Consider the following 12,555-nt stretch of genomic DNA (forward strand, 5'->3'; position numbering starts at 1 on the left):
ATGAAAATCTACATTACTTTAATGTATATTTTTTTCTTTTCTTTTTTATAACATTTGAAGTACAGTATGTGACATACAAACTTGTCAGATCTGTATAATGGTACAACCAGTTGATCATATAGAAAGTTCAAATTGTGAGCTGCGAATTGCTGCTATGCACTTTGTTTATTTTGTTTTAAAGATACCTGAAGTTGAGATACTGCTTTGCAGTTGCTTGTGATAATCTGTACTAACTTAAAGTATTAATGAATATATTTACCAGATTAAGACAGACTATATGCTGTTTGTAATCTTGTATTATGTAAAAGTATCCATAGCAAAATCTCTAAATAAATGTGTCGAGCAATACATTTAATTTGGAGGAGTGTTCAATATGTCATGGTCTCAGGATATACAGTTACTGTGTTTTGTCAACCATAAAGGATGTACCTCTCTTTATTTACAAGGGAGTTCACATAGAAAGGGAATTAATTACATAGAAAATATTACTAAATGTATATAACGAGCAAAAGCAACAGGAATGGAAAATATTGTCACTCTGTGATCTCACAGGTGTGTAATAAAAGATCATCTCAATCTGGATAATATTTGAAATTAATTTGTAATGTCCCTTTTGACAGATTACATGTATCTTACTATCTGACTGACCATTGTATTATGTCCCAGAAACCTGTACGGTTTTGTTTTGTTTTTTAAATTTATTTTTTATTATTTATTTATTTTTATCAAAATAATAAATGTTCCATCACACAGTAAATTATGTATCACATTGCTGAAGACCGTTTAACACAATCCTAACACTCTGAATAAATGTAATGCATGGGTCTGAGATACATGGACCCCTGAATACCAGGGAAGATGTGGTATTCAGTTTTCAGAGATTAAATTATTGTATATAGAGTTTGTTAGGTACTGCATTGAGTGAAGTCGATCTACACAAGATGTATATTGGAAGTTGAAACTTGAATTGTTTGTTGTGCACTGTATCATTATTATGACTTGGTTTGAGGAAAATAAAATGAACAGCTATTGAAATGAATAGCTTGGAACAAATAACATATACTGTTGGAATGATGTTTTAGACTTCACAATTTTATTAGTTTTTCCTAAGTGAGAGAAAAGGAAAGAAACTGAATTAGTATAATCTTGTCACACAAGTTTGGATATACTTTTGAACATTAAGGTACTAAATTATATCAACACTGAAGTCGTTATAAACAGAATTGTGCATAAACTTTTATTTTTGAAAGTTAGTAGTGTTTACTACAAGCGGTTTGTAGAATTGTCTTGATTGCTTATGTGTTGAAAATAGCAAGTCAAGTGAACATCTAGAGAAAGGCACAAGTTAATAATATTACATGTTTGTAAATAGTGAGCTGAATATTCCTGTGCTTTATTTTGTAAGTTTTAAAATAATGTATTTTATTGTACATGTAAAACACTGAGATATTTTGGCATATGGTGTTCATTTGTGTTATCCGGCCTCATGCATAAATAAGTTTGTGGGTATATTGAGCTACAGTGTTTAAAATTTAACTTTCATGAACATGGATAGACTAATAACTATAACCGTGGTTGGTTATGAAGTTCTCTCTGTAATCAAACTGCTCTGTTCCACAAAATGTTGAACTACCACAACCTTTGTGTGCGTGTGTGTGTGTGTGCTTGCTTGCGTGTGCATGTGTGTGATCAAATGTTAACTATGCTCCTTTTAAAAAACCCTGAAATTTTTGTATGTTATGGTATTAAATTATTTACACTGTCAACAGATTGATTTTGGTCTTGTCATAAATTAATTTGTTGTTAATCTCTTTGACCTGGGTACGTGATCTAGTTTTTGTCAGTCAGGGAATAGTTGGTGCAGTATCATGTGTTGAGTGCTAGACAAGTTTCAGAGATCACTACACAATTCTAAAATGTCAAATGTTCTCACGTGTTGCGTTTGAGTTGCGGATTATTGTCTATCAGTGAAATGTTTGTGGAGTTTATAGTCGCCTTCTTTGTCATATCAATGCTATATTTGAATGTAGCAGGTTTCCATCCTCAGACTAACAAAATTATGAAATGTTTGACATCCATCAGCTGATGATAATAAATCAATGTGCTCTAATGGTGTCATTAAACAAAACTTTAACTTTAACTGTACTATATTTGATATTGATGCTGGATAGATAATGTATATAATTGTCTGGACAAATTTATAGCATATATCTTGTGTTACTTGCTTGTATTGCCTGCTATTTACATCCCTGCGTAGTTGTGAAACTGAGATGGGTTTGTGCTGAAGAAATATTTCAACAAAATAAGATTTCTTTTGATTGTTTGCAGTGTTAATGAAAAGTGATAGCTGGTTTTATGTATCAGTACAGCAAGTTAAGACCTGGTAGATATGCTTGGATACACACTCTACGTGCTATTCCTGTGCTAAATGAGAGAAATACTTAAAAATAATGTTATACTTCAATACTGGTTGTGTTTATTTTATTATATGTACATGCAAAACAGAGGGAGAGAGATACTTAATTACCTTGTTACTATTCTAGTCATAGTTATATACCAGATGCTATTGTCAGTCTTAATAATTTAAGAAGACTTCAACAAGAATCGGGTGTGCTTAATGTTTATATCATGTTAAATTTAAACATGACAAAAACCCTTATGCTTAAATTGTTTTGATTTCAGACCAAGTTTACGAAGACAACTGGGAACAGACAAAATGTCACCACGTTCAAGTGGAATACACATGTGCAATATCTGCAATAAAACGTTCACTTTTAACTGGACACTGATTCGGCACAAACAGAGTGTACATCAAAAACTCTTCACCTACAGGTGTGATATTTGTGCACGATGTTTCAGTCGCAAAGATCACTTGGCTGTCCATAAGTCTGTTCACAGCAAAAATGGTCAATTTATGAACTTCCCCTAAATATTTAGTTTAGTACAGTGAACTTTGCCATGACCACCTTCATGGAGTTGAATTTGAAAATACCTTAAGTATTTCCATCTACATTTTTGTGTGTGTATATAAACTGAGAAAACTTGCTGCAAAATATTTGTATTCAAATGGTTGTTGATGCAACACAAGAAGAGTATTCATCTAAAACTCTACCTATTTAAGTGTGAGGACAGTGGGTGAGATTTCTGTTGGAAAGACGATTGACAGTCGTATTAAAATGTAAGACACTTAAGATTTAACAATAGTGTTTTTTCAGTATTGACTTCATTGTATATCAGTGGGGTTTTTTTCCTATCAGATGTGTGTTACTGTTAAGTTGCTGAATAGGGTACAAATACTACTGTATGTATTCACATCTGTATTTTTTTTCAGAGTTTTTGTAAACACAAACCTCTGGAAAGCTTCACAGATGAATAAAACATCAGATGATCTGAATGACTCGACTAACTATTGCTGTGTTTGTAGGAAAACATTTGCCTTTCGGTCTGATCTTAGACGCCATCATCGCACAGTGCATCAAAAATGGCGTTTTCCATGTAAAAACTGTGGCAAAGAGTTCAGTAGAGTTTCTAATCTCAACTTGCATATGAAACAGTATCACTAAAAACAATTTGTGGTGTGAATGGTTGTTAAGAAACAACTAAACAACTTGTTAATTAGGTGATTACATTTGTTACAATTACAAATGTCTTTATTCTGGAAACTTTATTTTGGTTTCAGACAACCTGGACACAGAAAAATGCAGAATGTGATATGTGAAAAGACAAGCTATCGGACTTCAAGGTCAAGATATAGAAAGCATGTTTGTGGCATATGTAATAGGTCGTATTCTTTTTCATATGATCTCAAACGACATTATCAGGCAGTACATGAAGGTCGTCGCTTTCCTTGCAAGTTCTGTGGCAGAACATTCAGCAGTGTCTCAAATGTGAACTTTCATGCAAAGCGACATCACCAATAAATAGCAAAAAAAGATCAGTGTCATAGACAGATAAATGAACAGGCCTCAAATTTGGCAAGTTGGAGGGCAAGTACAGTTAGACTAGACGGACAAATCTTAATGTGAAATAGCAGAACCCATGCCAAATAAAGAGTCGTGTTCAAGTATGATGACCTTTTAGTAACATGCAAAATAAGGCACGGCCAGTTTTGCAGTGAGATATTAATGTTCAGGACATTGGAGTCTTGTGACAGGGCATTACAGCAATTTGCCACATGACCTCCATTAACTCGAGCGCTACTTGAAACACAGAATCTAAAAGCTGTTACTTGTTGTCAAGTTGGTGATAAAATGGTGATAAATATTTTATCTTGGGGAAAATGGTGATAAATATTTTATCTTGGGGAAAATGGTCTACTGCTGAAAATTTGAATTGTGAAGAGAAGAATTAGTACGTTTATTGCAGTTTACTGCCAAGATTGGATCTTTGAATGTGGGGTGTTTGCTTGCCGTTTCATGACATGAAACGAAGCATAAAACATGATCTAAAGCATTTAGAATATCCCTAACTGTTTGGTCACTTGGATTAATATGATCAGAAAGACATAGGAACATGCCTTTTTATTGAGTGTGAATTGTTCCAGAGGACTAGGTTATTTAAACGTACTATTGCCTAGCTGGTGTTGGGATCTTCTGTTATATTTGATACTGGTTGTCCTAATGGTGGTAAACTAGTCTGGTATATTTGTAATCTTTACATTATAGTACATATATGTTTCATTATTTCAAATACGTATTAAATCTAATTGCTGTGTAATGTCAGTTGTGTGGTTTTTGCTGCTGTTGCTGCTACTAGTATTTTTAGTTATTATAATCATCCACTTCATAAGCATAACAGTGTTCGAGATTAAACATTTTGGGCAGTATCCCAGTTGGATACTAACATTTCAAAATCTAGTATCTCACTTAAATGAAATTCATAAATAACATTGTAACAAACATGGACGACACTGTTACTTAACTTCACTAGTAAATGACGACTTTCAATGTTTCAGCAAAAAATAAAAACGCAGGATTTAAAAAAACCACAACATTATATGATATCCCGGTGGGATACTGGGTTATTGAAGTCTGGTATCCAAAATTAAATTCTGGTATCCCCAGGATATCGGGATACCGTTAATCTCGAACACTGCATAACCATATTGAAATACATGGATGGGTTTTATTTATACTAAATGTGTGTTGTTGAATACCACCCCTACCCCCCCCCCCCCCCCCCCCCCAATACTGCATAACAGTACAAACAAACACATGCACAGGCACGCACACACACACACACACTTGATTTGTGGGTGGGAGTAGGGGAAAAAGTAACTTACTCTTAATTTAGTTGAAATTAATTTACCTTTGTGTGTTCAGAATAACAATAATAAAAAATGCCTACTACATGAACTAATAGGCTAGCAGGTGTTTTTAAAAAATAAATTTATATCCAATTTCAAGTACAGACAGACCTCGTTACAACGACCATGTTTGTCCCTGGGTCACTTTGTTAAATCAAGTTTGCCGTTTGAACAAATTAGTCGAGTTATCTCCCTTGTTGTTGAAAGCAGAAGGAGGGCAGAACATGAAAGCGTCGGCAAAACACGGGGGGGGGGGGGGGGGGATGCATCTAGTTAATAAAGCCATAGCAAACAATTTTCATTTGTCATTAAATACAACATTTCAGTGTCTAGAATCTTGGCACTTGTTACCTTCATAGATATAAAACTGTATGCACAATAATAAGAGTATTCTGTAACAATACTGTGCAGATTGCTGTACAGCAGTATATTGCAACCTTGCATAGCTGTCATGTCATGTTTTTTTTGTGTTTTTTTATATAATTTCTGAGAATGCATTTGGTCTTTTTTTCTTTTTCTGTAATTCATTCTTTATAGACCCCTACAACAAGAGCAAAGAATACTATATGCAAAATATGTTTTCTTTTGAGGGTGTCCGAGTTTTTGTTTTGTTTTTTCAGCTGTAAAGGAAATGAGGCAAATCAATAAATGTATATACTTTGTGATCTTACAGTTAATAATCTGTGCATGTGTCTCGTCTGGTAACCTTCAGATGTTTTGGTTTCAGGCTGGCCAGAAATGGAGATGTGAAAGTTCCTAGGGAATGTGATCTCTATCTGTGTTCAAGATCAAGAATAAGATGCCATGTTTGTGCTGTATGTAATAAGGCATTTGCTTATGCATACGAAGTGAAGCGTCACCACCGTGTAATTCATGAAAAACAGCCATTTCTCTGTCGATTCTGCGGCAAAACGTTTAGTAGTGTTTCTAATGTGAACTTGCACACCAAGCGATACCACAAAGAGCAAGAAGCATTTTCCGGGAATGAAAAATCATGAATGTTGATTATTTCTTGATAATACTTGTACCTCAAGACAAATGCTATAGGTGGTAATTAAGAAATGCATTTTAAGAATTTTCACCAGTAACTTTATTATTTTGGTTTCAGAATGTCTGGAAATGGAAAATTTCGGTATGCACCAAAGTCGAAGCCAGGACGTCATTTTTGTGAAGTTTGTAACAAGACATTTGTTTATGCTTATGATGTGAAAAGACATCATCGAGCAGTACATGAAATGTGCCGGTTTCCATGTAGTTATTGTGGCAAAACATTCAGTAGAGTGTCTAATGTTAACCATCACATCAAACAGTTTCATCAGTCATTCTGTTGAACCAGTATGTGAATAGTTGTAGTGATTAAGAGAATGAAAATACTCCAGACCGATTTGGACTATATGAAAAGTTGATGATACTGTGGATTTTCACGGTTTGTGTCAATGAAGCAGTGAAAACTGTGTGTGTGTGTGTGTGTGTGGATCCATCTATTTTTAATGTTTTTTCAATAATTATTTGAAGCAGAATTGAAATATGGTACATGTAGTTTAAAAGCCTTTGGAAGTTTAATATTCAAACAGAATTCAAGCTTTTCTTTAACCAAATTGTATGAGCTCAACTTAGCAAATGTGTTTCGTGATATATTTACAAAAGAAATAATTTGAGAATTGGCACAAAAACCAAATTGCTGACATTGTTTTCTGGCCTGTTAAAACACTATGGTTTTGCACTCTTTTTAGCTGCCCTTTTCTTGGTCATGTGTCTACATGTTTGAACTTTATAAGCCATCTGTTGTGTTAAGTTGTCACCGAGATAATATGTTAAGATATTCTACACTTAAGAAATATCATCATGTCCATTTAAAAACAAATACACATGAGATTTGTTTTTGAAACAAGTAAAACAAAATTGTGCACATCTCTTAATTCCAGAAATATTTTGTTATATACAGCATATTATGTATACTAGCTCTGTTGCATTCAAATTCTGGATTTGTTCAATCTTGAGTATCTTTTAATCATCCATTGACTATTCTATAACAATTACAAGTTCAATTTCGTCAGATGAGGAATGCAGTGTTCAAACCCCCCCAGAATGGGCGTCCAACCTCCCCAGAATGGTCGTCCAACCTTCTTTCAAACCAGAACTGAGGGATGTGCATGGACATGGTCTACATGACCCGAGTTGTGCATGGACGCAGTCACTCAACCTCCTTTAAAACCAGCATGATACATGTATATATACATGAACTGAGGGGTGTGCGTGGACATTGCCAATCAACCTCCTTTAAAACCAGCCTGATGCATGTATATACGTGAATTGAGGGGTATGCATGGACAATACCACTCGACCTCCTTTAACTCTCTTCATTCTGCAACCCACATGTGAATGTGACCTCCAATATCTGAGAATTTCTGGAAATGTATGTGGGAATTCGCTGTTTACTATAAATTGCCATAAAATATTTATTTATCAAGTTATATATATATATATATATATGAAAATACCATTTTGTTTGGAATTGAATGCCCTTTATAACTGTACTTTATTATAAAATTTATGCAATATTTATATTTTATTTTATCCTATAACTTACCCATGATATCCATGTCATAAACTCATGTGATAATTTACTTTATTAACCCGGTTAATAATGGTATGTAAATTTACACAGTCTCTAGGTAATGTGTTGCTGTGGATGGGTCATTTGCTTACAAGCCAACAAGACCCGTGTACCTGAGCATAATGTTTTCAAAGATTTGTTTAAAATGCGTGACATCAAACTAATCTGTGCTAATCCTGATAACGTCATATTATTGATGGCGGCGACTTTAATACTGTGATTTACTAAAAAAATAATTAGAATATTATTTTAGAAGTGTTAGGATAAATAGAATTCACTACTCGTGTTTTTTAATATGTAAACTATCAGAGCCTCGACAAATACTGATTAACATAGACTCGGTTGATATTTTCCATATAAAAAAATACTCGTGACGAATCCTCTATATATATATATACTACTCAAAAGAATTTAAGGGTCAAAAATTTATAACCAAATAAGTTTCAGAGTGTATTAGATTGATGATGTAAACTACACCAATTTTTTTATTTATTGTTCCATATTTACAAAAAAACACAAATAAACGTCACTGTATACAAGAAAGTCACATGACAAGCTGTCAAAGTTGAAGGTTGTCAAACATGGATTTTACACATTAGAACATTCGTTTAATAGTGTGTGAATCCACCCCTGGCGCGAATACACTCGACACATCGTTGCCTCATGCTGTTGGTCAGACGTCTGAAGAACTCTTGGGGAATGGCCTGCCACTCTGCCATAAGAAGTTGACCCAGATCATGAAGGTTGGCCGGAGGGGCATGGTTATTCCGAACTCTCCTGCCTAATTCGTCCCAGGCATGCTCTATTGGGGCCAAGTCAGGCGAATATGCTGGCCAATCCATCCTGGCGATACCTTGTTGTCTGAGAAAGTCCGTTACCACCCTGGCGCGGTGGGGTCTGGCATTGTCATCCTGCAGAACTGCCCCGCCGCCAATCTGCTGAAGGCCTGGGAGAACCAACGGCCGGATAATCTCATTCAGATAGCGGATTCCATTCAGATTGCCATCCACCACATAGAGGGGGGGTCCTGTGGTGGATAGAGATGCCGCCCCACACCATGACGCTGCCACCACCGAACCGGTGATGTTGTCTAACGTTAACGTCAGCGAAGCGCTCCCCAGGACGTCTGTAGACACGAACCCGACCGTCGTTGAACTGGAGACTAAACCTGGACTCATCAGTGAACATCACTCGACCCCACTGAACACGTTGCCACCGCAGATGAAGCGTGCACCAGTGACGTCTGGCCGTTCTGTGACGTGGTAGGAGTGGTGGTCGAACAGCTTGGCAACAGCAGCATAGATTATTGGCTCTCGGACGATTGCGTATGGTTTGATCAGACACTCGAGTTCCAGTCGCAGTCCGCAGATTGTCACGTAATCGGCGTGCAGTGGTTGTGCGTTGACGTAGAGCCATATTGGTGATGTAGCGGTCCTCTCTATTTGTAGTGTTTCGAGGTCTTCCCGAACATGGACGATTTCGAACAGAATTCGTTGCTTGGTACCGTTGCCACAGTCGGCCAACGACACTCTGACTGACACCAAGTCTCAGAGCATCATTTCTTTGCGTATTGCCATCCTGAAGCCAAGCAATAGCCCTTCCTCGATCTTCGATAGTCAGATGAAGTCGTACCATTGTCAAATTTGGAGTGTGCACCGTACACGAACGCAAGCTCCAATTATACGGAAATTCAGCATTGGGAACATGGAATACACGTGCAAAGCGTGCAAATGAAGCGCTTTGTGAAAAAGCAAGTTATGGGCACTTAGCAGACCTTTCGCTTTCGCCCTAATTTACGTGCAAATGTAAGCATGTTTTCGCCATTAGAACTACCGTATATCTTCGCCTATAAGTCGAATTTTTTTCACCCAAAAATTATTTTGGGGGGGGGGTCGACTTATAAGAGGGTAAAAAAAATTCACCTAAAAATATTACCGTTTTGGGGATTATTTTACAAGTTTTATTGTTGAAGTATGCCCTGTATTTATACTCAGATATGTTAATTTGACACATTTATTTTTTATAACCTTTTTTTTGTTTGGCATTAGAACGGTTTTGGTTATGCAAAAAGGTGTGCGATCTCACTCACATGCCAAGAGAACAGTCCACTTAGTTAAAATAACAGTCATCACTAATAGCAAAAATGTAAACAATACTAACTACCTGTTGCCTGAGTTTATTTTGAAATCTGGTCACTGGCATTAATGGTTGTTCAAACAATGTTTTGTCGGTGATTAACTTCATGAATATTACTGAGCTTTCCCTTAAAGCAGCTTAGACTGATATCTGCAGTTCACTAGAGCAATAAGGACATACATAAAAACCAGTGTACTTTCCAGAGTTATCCTCCTTACATGTATTAATATGGCGGCAAAACATGTGATTAACTGATACTTTCAGTTTTATTGTAGTGATCTGTTGTCAATGTTTATAAATAAAGTTGTTGTCTGTGCACAAAACCATGCTGTACAGTGCCATACGGTAACAGCCAAACAGCTTTCACTATCTGCTAAGGGAATATTTCGTTTTGATGCTATGTTACTTGTTTGCAATGTACAAAACGTTAAAACCGAAGTTTGTAAAATAATTTTCTTTTGTTCAAATATTGTACATTATTGTTCTCATGTGCTGAAAATAAGAAATACTTCAATATTTATAAGTTGTTTTTCATGGGTCGACTTATAAACGGGTCAATAAAAAAATAAGTTTTTAGGGCTTGAAATTAGGGACTCGACTTATAGCCGAGATCGACTTACAGGCGAAGATATACGGTAGTCGACAGTGTCAATGACAGTGGATTTTAATTCATTTATGGGATGCTTAGACCCACTTTCGTCAAAATGGAACAATACCATGCGTGACATTATGGTCTAGCTAATATAATTGACATTCAGAAAATAATGTTGAAAATATCGTCTGACCCTTAAATTCTTTTGAGTAGTATATATTATATACCATAATATGGTAGTGTAAAAAAAAAGGTTTTGTCAAAATATCTGAATGAAAACATGCTAAAAGAGGTGATTTGTCAGTGTATTAATTGTAGGCAATTCAATTTTCTACATTATGATGTAAAAATATCTAAGATACATCAATAAATAATGGAGTTACAATAAATTCAAGTCGACATGTCAAAAGTGCCTATACTGCAAGCAAACGATTCACATCACATCAATATGATTCAAAATAATAAAACATCACTGAATTCAATCATGGTAAGGCAAATAATTTATTATACACTTAATGATTAAAATATGTATCCAGGTTGATTTTCCAAGAGCACATACACACTATTTACACTGCTTACACTGCAATAATCCATGGAATTGTGAAAAAAAAAGAAAAAAAGTTCAGGCGAGTATTCAAATGAAAATATATACAGGTTTGTCACTTGATATGTACACAAATCAATGTTCAGATGTTCCGGATGTTCAGGCACTGTAACATCTCATAATGTGCTTGGACTGGCATTCAACATGCACATGAATTTGACATTGCACACATCCAAAATTTGTAGCTCCTGGCCTCTGGCCCTTTCCTGATGCCGCTAATGAACATTCTCGACACACTTTTCTTTTTGTGAAAATGTTTTCAACCTTGTGTTCTAGCACTGGCCTTTCAATGTTACACACTTTGACAGCCTTTTTTGCCCTGCTGTTACCAATAAGTTCTTCGGATAAGTCTTCGATAAAATCCTGGAAGTTGGGCCAGCGATTCATCGATGGTATCGGATGTTCATCCTTGGTACATATGTATGCATTATGTGCGCATGACATGGCCAGGCTGAAAAATATACACCTCCACCACTTGCGAGATCGATGATTTATCATGTAGTAGTGAATCTGGTCCATGCGATCTACACCTCCCATATTCATCTGGTAGTCACTGACAAGTGATGGCGTAGTGACATTCACTTTTTGTAGGACGTTGTTTCTTCTAGATACGATTCCAGTATCATCCGGAGAATGAAAATTTGAAAGGAAGAGAACATGTTTGGTATCTTACCAAATGCAGTATGTCAGTTCATCTTTCTGAGCTAACTTGAATTCATGCTTTTGAAGCTTTGTATTCTTCGGCAAAAGTCAGTTTGGTAGTCGGTTTGCCCTGACTGTTCCGCAAGCATGGATTCCATGTACATGTAAATTGTGAAACAGTTCAGTTCCTGTGTAATAGTTGTCCATGTAAATACAAGCATTAGTTCCAAACAATGGCGTGCACAAATCCATAACAACACGGTGTGACAGACCTTTCTCCTGGACTCCGTTATCTTTTCCAGTATAAATTTGAAAGTTATACAAATAACCAGTGTCTGCTTTGCACACTGACCAAATTTTCACTCCCCATTTGATGGGCTTTGCAGGCATGTACTGTTGAAATCCCAACCTGCCTTTAAATTTGACCAAACTCTCGTCCAAAGAAAACTGTCCATATGGCATGTAAACAGACTGAAGTTTTTAATTTAGATAGTTTACAAACCATCTAATCTTGAAAAGTTTGTCGACATGTCTATCTCCTTGGGGTCCCAATTCTTCATTATTCTGTAGATGCAGGTAACGTCACAACAAGTTAAAAGTATCCCTTGGCATGATGTGGTTGTAATTTGTTTTTAATAGAAACTTTCCAACACGCCAAT

At 35.9% G+C, this 12,555-nt stretch overlaps 1 protein-coding gene across 18 annotated transcripts in view; it reads left to right on the forward strand.

The window, feature by feature from the left end:
* LOC121382587 (GDNF-inducible zinc finger protein 1-like) overlaps positions 1 to 12,555 on the forward strand; it is a 98,365-nt gene that overhangs the window by 20,952 nt on the left and 64,858 nt on the right. The window contains exon 5 of one of the 18 annotated variants that reach the window (XM_041512088.1): positions 6,033 to 6,368. The exons of 16 other annotated variants lie outside the window; for them this stretch is intronic. In XM_041512088.1, coding sequence (XP_041368022.1) covers positions 6,033 to 6,303 — 271 coding nt within the window. In that variant the 3' untranslated portion in view covers positions 6,304 to 6,368. Of the gene's footprint in view, positions 1 to 2,682; positions 3,323 to 6,032; positions 6,369 to 12,555 lie in introns of those variants that run through there. One more of the 18 variants, XM_041512091.1, reaches the window with a different exon arrangement.

The sequence above is a fragment of the Gigantopelta aegis genome, chromosome 10 (genome assembly GCF_016097555.1).
Source record: "Gigantopelta aegis isolate Gae_Host chromosome 10, Gae_host_genome, whole genome shotgun sequence".
In the NCBI taxonomy this organism is placed as follows: Eukaryota; Metazoa; Mollusca; class Gastropoda; order Neomphalida; family Peltospiridae; genus Gigantopelta; species Gigantopelta aegis.